At 39.5% G+C, this 8,538-nt stretch overlaps 2 protein-coding genes across 6 annotated transcripts in view; both read right to left on the bottom strand.

Moving 5' to 3' along the window:
* Positions 1 to 21: 21 nt before the first annotated feature.
* cd79a (CD79a molecule, immunoglobulin-associated alpha) lies at positions 22 to 2,735 on the bottom strand. The gene is made up of 5 exons (XM_076109469.1): positions 2,574 to 2,735; positions 1,776 to 2,108; positions 1,036 to 1,151; positions 700 to 762; positions 22 to 505 (listed from the first exon to the last, which is right to left on the bottom strand). Exons 1-5 carry the CDS (start codon positions 2,611 to 2,613, stop codon positions 380 to 382), a joined length of 678 nt encoding a protein of 225 aa, XP_075965584.1. The 5' UTR covers positions 2,614 to 2,735; the 3' UTR covers positions 22 to 379.
* A 342-nt stretch (positions 2,736 to 3,077) lies between these two features.
* The window catches only part of arhgef1 (Rho guanine nucleotide exchange factor (GEF) 1), a 36,567-nt gene continuing 31,106 nt past the window's right edge, over positions 3,078 to 8,538 (bottom strand). For 4 of the 5 annotated variants that reach the window (XM_076109463.1, XM_076109464.1, XM_076109460.1 and 1 more), the window contains 6 exons: positions 8,444 to 8,496; positions 8,190 to 8,333; positions 7,955 to 8,080; positions 7,273 to 7,457; positions 6,684 to 6,788; positions 3,078 to 6,169 (listed from right to left, as the gene is read on the bottom strand). In XM_076109463.1, coding sequence (XP_075965578.1) covers positions 6,714 to 6,788; positions 7,273 to 7,457; positions 7,955 to 8,080; positions 8,190 to 8,333; positions 8,444 to 8,496 — 583 coding nt within the window. In that variant the 3' untranslated portion in view covers positions 3,078 to 6,169; positions 6,684 to 6,713. The remainder of the gene's footprint in view (positions 6,170 to 6,683; positions 6,789 to 7,272; positions 7,458 to 7,954; positions 8,081 to 8,189; positions 8,334 to 8,443; positions 8,497 to 8,538) is intronic. The other variant, XM_076109461.1, reaches the window with a different exon arrangement.

Here is an 8,538-nt window from a genome sequence, read left to right as displayed (position 1 = left end):
CCTTTTAAATAATCACAAGGATTTCTTTTTTTTACACAACTTTATTCTTAGCGCACTCACAGAAATTTACATTGAGAAATCATACAGTAAGATTTAATGCATTATGTATAGAGAGATTATTTTAATAAACAAAAGCTGAAAGCTGCTAACAAAACAATTTCACCACCAGCTCCACAAATTCGATTGTCACGCAATTGAAGGTTCATTGTTATTTTCTTTCTGCCAGATGCTAAAACTGTAAACGGACGGCTTTGTACAAAACTCCAAATCAGTGTTGTAAAGAGTGAACCTGTGTTATTCGGATATCACACAGTTAAACTTCAGCCCTAAAAATAGACTCAACACTCTTCCTTCCCTTTCTCTAACTGTACCCTTTTCTTCAGGGTTTCTCCAGCTGGATCTGCTCCTCTTCCTCTTTAATGTTGCCCACATCCTGGTACTGGCCATGTCCCTGAGAGCGTTCAATCCGATCATATGCGGACGAACAATCGTCCAGATTTAGCCCCTGGCGTATTAGATAAGGAAAGATGGATATCAAGTAAACGCTCAACAATCAATGAAACATATTCATGTTAAATTGATTAGTAGGCCTACAAGAGAACATGTTCATTGATATCTTTGTTCCTGCTTTCAGCAATGTGACTTTCACAAGTGTTTCTCACATGCCTGACTCATGGAATCAGGATCTGACTCATTTACCTGATAAATGTTTTCCTCTTCCTTCTTCACTTTCTTCTTCTCCAGTTGATTTAGTCTCTTTGACTGTGAGGGGAAAACAGAAGTTGGCAAAGCTGTGGCATTGTGCAATTTCCCAAAGAGAACAACTTAGAAACACAATGAAAAATATCCATTTGAGAAACTTGTAGCTGCATGTTGTAGGAACAGTCAAAGCAGCGCCGTCTTACAAACTGCAACACATTCCGGTGTGTTGACATGGTGGCAATACCATTATTGAGACATTTTGGAAATAAACCATTGTTTCAACATTAATGCTACAAGTGAGTGGTAGTGTTAATGTACAGTGAGTCATAATACCTTGCAGAGAAGGGTGAGAGAAGGCATTAGCACACACAGTAGCAGCAAGACTCCCTCAGCTGTCAGGATCCGGTTTTTGGTGCTCTCGCTGAGGTTTATTGTCTTCTTCATTGGTTCTGGGCATACAGACGGGGTTCAGAGGTAAAAGAAATTAAACAAGTGCTTCTGTGTTTTTGCATCAAGTGCAATATTAAAAGAAGACGGAGTGTATAAAAAAATAATCAGGCAAACTAAAGAATGACTTAACAGACTTATTTAGAGATGTATTACACTGGATTGTTTTGTTATACAGCACAACTGTACTATTTAGTAGATCGAACACAGTCTAATATATAAAGTTAATGAATTTATTAATTAAATTAATGGTTTTGATAAGTATGGGTTCTCGTAAACTTATGTGCATAATACCCAGAGGAGTTGTGGTTGTTTCACATCTCCACATCTGCCATCTGTGTTTGATAAGATCATGATGCAAAAATGGAATTTCAGTATGATTAATGGCTCTACACATTAGCTTGACTGCAACTTGATCTATTCTTACTGCTATTTAAAGTAAATGGCCGGGCAGCAGACTGTAATGATTGCACCCTGATTATGCAAAGATTAACCAAGCTGCGATATGCAAGGATGCTGCCACTCACACAGCTCTCGGATAGACTAGTGTTGACAGGATTTATGGCTTATGAGGTGTTAGCAGTGCTAAGAGCTCGATTGACTCCATCTCACTCATGAACACTCACGGTAGACCTGCAGGTAGGTGCCATGTGAGAAGACATTCTCTTTCAGCAAACACTGGTAGAACCCAGTGTTATGCAGCTCGACTGGGTTGAAGGTTAGGATGCCACACAGTATGTCAGAGACTATGTTTCCTTCAGTCACACGTTGCAAAACCCCCACAGCAGGTTCCGGAGAATGTGTTCCCAGGGTTTTGTTGCCATCTACTTTGATCCAACGGACTTTCACTGAACTATCATTGGTGGTGTAGCAGCATTTCAGATCAGCTGTGTGATGGACCTGCACCTTCAAAAAGGGCATGTCCGGCTTGAAAATCACCGTAGTTTGAGCAATACCCACTGTGGACGAAGCAGCGATTACATTATACTGTTTTGAGCATATATTATACATTTGTTCATTGTTTGATTGTTACCCAACATTTGTCAAATCATTTAATAATGATTGCATATATCACAATCCATAACCTGTATATCCAATGGGCATATAAGGTCTTAAAAGTCGAGAAACAAAAATAGTTGAAATGAGCTGGAAATATACAGCGTAATGAACCAAAACTAAAAGAGCAAACATGCATCATGATAGCACGGACATCTGCTTTGACAGGAGATGTGGTTCACTGAAGCAGAAGGGCTAAATGTGAAAACAAAGTTATAAAGAGTACATATACTTATAGTAGCTTGAATATACAGACATGCCTATTTTCCAAAAAAACTAAAAGATAATTGTATCTACACAAATACAAAATGTTATCTAGACAGTATTTCAATTAAAATTGTATCTGAAAATAAATTGATCTGACTCACCGACAAAGCTGCAGAGTAGAAAGTTTGTAATTGTCCCCATCGCTTATACAGATGTTTGATACAAAGATCAAAAAATGTACTGAATTACTGCAGGAAAAATAGTTAAACACCACCGATCCCAGCTTTAGCTGCTATATTGTGCCAACACACTGCTGTCTTGTTTTTCTCAGTCAGGATTTATGCTTGACTGATCTTGGACTGTCCGACATTTGCATAATGCAGAAAATAGATTATATGTGAATTTCTTCTTAAAAAAATATGAGAACCAACAGACATTTCTCATATATATATATATATATATATATACACATACACACTGTATATAAAATGTCTATGTAGGCTCTCATAATATTTCTGTATTTTAAAAGGAATATACAGGATATGTTTTTTTTTTTTTAAATCAACATAAAGAGTCTAACTTTGAGCCCCAAACCTTTAGCTCAAGAGTTATTCTTACATAGGTATAGTATTGGCTCATAACTATATAGAATGACAAAACAGGAATTCATTACCCCAATTTATTTAAAAAATGACGATTTAAAAAACAGAACGTACCACAATTTTCCTTAAGTATACATCATTAAAGAGCCTCTTAGTTGATAAAAGAATCAAAACCCAAATACACAGTATAGTTCTTGCATATTCATTGTTTATAGACATGATGGCAGGCACCTGTATGACAAGGAGCAGTGTCTTTTCTATACAGGGCCCTGGCTGGCTGAGTTGGTGGAGGGCTCAAAATCTATTGCTGTATTGGACACAAAAACTGAATCCTGGGATGATCTCTCAGCCGTTATTAGTCATTTTGTCTACGTCTCTCACTCTCAGAGGTCGATTTCAGTCCTCCATTGAAAAATAGCCCATAACAAAACAACAAGAAAACAACTTGATCGTTGGAACAAGGCACCACTCTATAAATACATTTTCTATACATCTAAGTATTTGTATATAGAATGCATGAGGAAAAGCATCCTGCGGAGAGAGAGCAAGAAGTGCCTGTAGCAGTCGTTCAGCCAGTAAGTGAAGGCGTCACTGTAAGCTGGTGTTAACTGGCTTTCGCCAGCTGATCACTGCAGTTTGACAAGTAAAAATCTCTGGTTGAAAAAAAATAATAAAAAGAACAACAAAAAAAAAAGAATCATCGTCACAATGTTTGCATAATTGTTAAATTCATTCATGCATAGACAAGTTACAGACAAGTCCTGTCTCTCTCACCGTTATGGCCAAATGCATAATACATAATTACAACGTTTGTTTTAGAACAATATTCAAATAGTAAATAAAAACACCCTCCCCGACCCGTTTAACAAAATCAAATGAAATACACAACATATGGTAAAACTGTGCAGTAGGAAAAGGTGATCATGCTATCACAAGTGAGGGTGTTATCAAGAGGTGTATGTAGCTAATAAGCTCAATAAAAGAAAATTTCAAATTTATGCGTTCTTTACATTTTTTTTTTTTTCCTTCAAGCTAAACATCTATGTACATTTTACAAGAGGAAGACATGGGGAGATAAGGCAGCAATGTTCAAACACAAACTGACTAACGGCACCAACATTTGCACAAGTTCACACTGAGGTTCAGTGGGGTCAACGGGGGGGAGGGGGGGTTGTTGTTGTGGCAACAACGGGTGAGAATGCATATCAGGAAGTGATCATGAGTGTTGGGCGAGAGCGACGCTAGACTGAGACAGCAGTTTCCCTTCCTGCAAGCCTTCAACATTTCCTTTGTGTCCTCATCTGGATTCACTGTCTTGTTGCCTTTTTCTTTGCAGCTGGAAAAAGTCCAATCATGTGTTTAATAACCGTCCTCTGTCCAGCTTGTAGCAGTCACACCGGCCTATACTCACACGTATTAACACAACCTTTTCATTATTCTGAAGTGTCTGCAAGAAATCAAAGCTCAACCGTTTGGGTTTGGTTTGGTAATAAGGCGAGGGCAGTCTAACATTCTTCATCTCGGTATCTACATTTATTAAAAAAAACAGGTGTTTTTTTTATTCGCAACCGATGCTTCAATCTTCTATGTGCTTTTGAAATCCCTTCACTTAAGTTGCCACATGTTGGTGTTTGAGGAGAGGAAAAGCAGCAGCAGGCTGCGCTACTGAGAGATCCCTCCTGCATTAGCATTAGATGTCATGCTACTACACAGATGTCACTAAGAGAACTACAGCTCGCATGAGGCTCTAACGGTGCTTTATGTCTTTGGTTCTCAAATTATATCATCATCATAATTAGAATTACAATAAAATACAAAGACAGAGCTCAGTTTTGATACAAAAGTTGCTACCAGGGAAGAATAGAATATTTTGCTAATAACATGTGAAACTATCGTTATATAATACAATTCATAACGCCATCTTACGTCCGTGTTTTCAATCTGGGGAAAGGTGACGCTGCAAAAACGTTGCTGGCACCGAATGACCTTTGTGAACACCTCTGTAGCACTGGGCTCACATTTTTCAGTACAGTGAGCCAAATCCTAATCTCATGTTTTCTACACATCGTCTCATGACCCATTGGTTTCAAGCCGGCTTCAAATAAACCAAAGCAACCTCTAAACTCATTCTCCGCCCCTTCAGCTTTCGTCTTCTCTCTCTACTTCGATCTTCGTTGCACATTCTGGGTTTGCCTTCTTATATTTTGTCTTTTCTCTAACACATAGCTCTGCCATTTATTTATCTTTGGGCCCAGTGCTGTAACACTTTCACTAAGGCAACTCACTGACCCATCAGAACTAGGAGGAATAAATAAAGGCGGTAAATACACCATTATTAACAGCATGATTACCTATAGCGATGCTATTTATAAATGTTTCTGTGTGACCTAATAACAGTAAGAACCCTCCAAACAGGCACATCCTTAATTAAAAACTTTGTAACACACATACACACACTTTCTTGCATGCAATCCTCTCAATAATGAGGTCTGTCTATATGAAGCACAACTGTTCAAAAGCTATACTGAATAGAGAGTAAATACATTTTGCAAAAACAGTGTGATTTCATCTTAGTTTGATCAGGAAAAAAAGTGCATCTCTGTGGTACTTTGGCATAGACTAGAAATAACACGATATATCAGCAGTAGTATTTCAATACATCTTCAAACGCTACATTGACCCCTTAAGGCTTCCACCTGGTTATAGCTAACCTGGCGGGCAAAGGCATAGGATTTCTCCTTTACTGCACATCTGCTAATAATGTCAATTATTTGGTAGCGTTCATGTCTCTGGTGTGCGTATGTGTGTTACAGCAGATCGCAATCACTACATTTCATTAGGCAGCATCTCTCTCACAGCAAAATATTGCTTCCGTTTTTTTTGGCACCTCTCTGAAAAAACAATCCCCCACTCAAAAGTAGGATGTCCTGGGTTTTTTTTTTTTTTGTATACCTCTCTACCAAGCATGCACACAAACAAACAAACAGACACACATACACATGCACACACACCCTCCCATGTGACATCACTGGACCACTGCACTGAGCATAAAGGCCCCTAATGCAGCAACAGGGTCCAGGTATGACTTTATGAGGAATTTCCAGGGAAGCTTCTGAAAGTCACTCTTGCACTCCAAAACTAGCACCAGTAAAAATCTAAACAGAAGAAAAGACAAGTTTGAATGTCAGATAACAGCATGTAAAGTTATAATGATGAACAGGAGCAAAATGTCTTCAAAATCCTATTTTTGTCAAGTCACTAAAATATGCATGCTAGTGAAAGTCCAGCATGGACAGCTTAGTCTTAGTGTCAAAGACAAAGGATATTATGGGTTTTACAAAAGCTGAGCCTAAGGATATTAGTCTGTATCTGTAGCTATGTGGAAGATGTGTGCCAGTGAAGGACATGCAGACCACTCATTTATTTGCATTACATTCATAATAGAGTGTAAAAACGTTTTTCTTTTTTAATAGCAATGTCTCCGCTTTTCAAAAACATTCTATTTAATTGTTGGGTATTGTATTTAATTCTCTGTACTTTTAGTGGTCTGATTTCATCTTATTTGTAGTAATGAATTGTTTTAACTTGATTTTCCCATTTAAATCCCTTTGTAACTCTGTCTTGAAAAGGGCTTCAGGAATAAAACTTTATATAGTTGAGCGTTCTCACCTAGTGGCCAGCAGGTGGCGTGATGGCGTCTCAATGGAAGTTGCCCCCCTCCAGTGAGAACTTGGAAAGGGCCTCCTGCAGCCTGTGGTGCTCCTCCTCTACAGTCTGCGACACACAAAATCAATATCACCTTAGGAACTGAAGAGAGACACTCGCATCCACACCCCCTCACGCACACGCAGCCACTTCAGCCTCCTCCCTCCTCCTCTTAACATCTTCTCTTCGTCTCCCTCGCTGCATTTCTGACACATCCCATCGCAAGCGCTGGACATAATAGCCATTTTCAGAGAAGTCCAATTTCACAAGGCAATTTTCAGCCAAGCAATAACAGCAGTGGTTAAATGGTTTTCTATTCTCTAGTTTCTCTTTTGTGCCATTTTGGCCCCATTTGTCCAAAGTATACCACAGCTCGCTCCTTACTTAAGTTATCCTCAGTGAAATCCTTGATTGCCCAACTGTGTGTGCCTCTTTCCAGTCGGCTCCCATCTTTTGTTATGTCTCTTATCTTTATCTGCCCCTGTCATACTACCTGCTCCCAGCTTTTTTTATCTCTCTCTCTCTCTTCCTCTCCGTGTTCACCTCCCCTCACCTGTAGTCTCTTTAGTTGTTCTTCCAGACTGTGGAGCCTCCTGCACACTTCCTCCATCCTCTCCTGGGACAGCACCAGGGGCGCACTGATGCTGCTCTCCTCCTCCCCCTTCATCCCTGCACCTTCTTTTTCACAAGAGTTGTCGTTCTCCTCCTCCGCTCCCTTGTCTATGGTCTGGCTTTCTTCTGCAGACAAAGAGACTCAGTTTAGATGTGTCATGAGTCAGTTTGGTTTTGAACTGCAGTTCATTCTGATCAGTAAAACCGGGGATTTTAAAGCTTCGTTGTCACAATGTAACCTCCTAATATTGTTGCATTTCTCTGTAATGTTTTATAGTAAAATAGGTCTCAAAGTCCTTTATACCAACTCATTATTTTGGGGAATGTATAAGTGCAATATTCATGTTTAGGAAACTCTTTAAATGTAAAAATGATGCAGTTTATTTTATATTCTGACAGAATTTTGTTGTTTGTAATGGACAGAGGAAAGACATTTTTTTAATCCGTCCAAAAAAACGACACTTCTTAGTCCTGAGCAGTGCCTGGTACCTTAAACTTTACGGTTCATTTCAGGAAGTCACTGCCATCGGCCATCAAAAAGTCTGTAATACTACCCCAATAAAACGGGAACACGCCATTTTCACTAACTTTGACTTTTTTTTTTACTTTCCACAAAAGCCTACCTGTCGATTGGCAGCTTTCCATTTCTCGACTGGGCCTCTCCGAATGCTCCTCCCCGTTTTCTCCATCAGGCTGCGAGTCTTCCGATAGACTGATGCTGCCGACCAACAGCCTCTTCAGAGACATGACTAACATAGGAGACACATTCAGTGGTTTCATTAGAAAGACAGGCAAGCTCCTGTGAAAGAAAGGAAAGACGGTTATACAAAAATCATCTATAGAAGCACCATCATTCACCTTCGTCCAAAGCACTGTTGGCCACATTCTCCTGATCGCTGTTGGAGTGGCCTATCAAGTCGAAGCCTTTGTCTGACAGGAAATCAATCAGCCTGTGCCTGGGGTCTGAAGACTTGTCATCGGTCAAGCTGTCTTTATCTCGATCTACAGACAGACACAAGGCTTAAGTTTGGCTGGAGCTTTCAGAACTGTGTAACAATAACAAATTTGTACTATTTATTAAGTGTTCAGCTGATAAAGCGTTGCCGTCTCACCACTGCTGCTTTTCAGACCCCCATTCTCAGTCGGGCTCAAAGGGGCAGTCAGCCTGACGGAGAGAAAATGACAAAAGAAATGAGATATTTTGCGA

Source organism: Anarhichas minor, unplaced genomic scaffold (assembly GCF_050575085.1).
Source record: "Anarhichas minor isolate MPS153535 unplaced genomic scaffold, ASM5057508v1 ptg000041l, whole genome shotgun sequence".
NCBI classification, from domain to species: domain Eukaryota; kingdom Metazoa; phylum Chordata; class Actinopteri; order Perciformes; family Anarhichadidae; genus Anarhichas; species Anarhichas minor.
The sequence above is the reverse complement of the archived record's forward strand: the minus strand, read 5'-3'. Positions and strand labels throughout refer to the sequence as shown.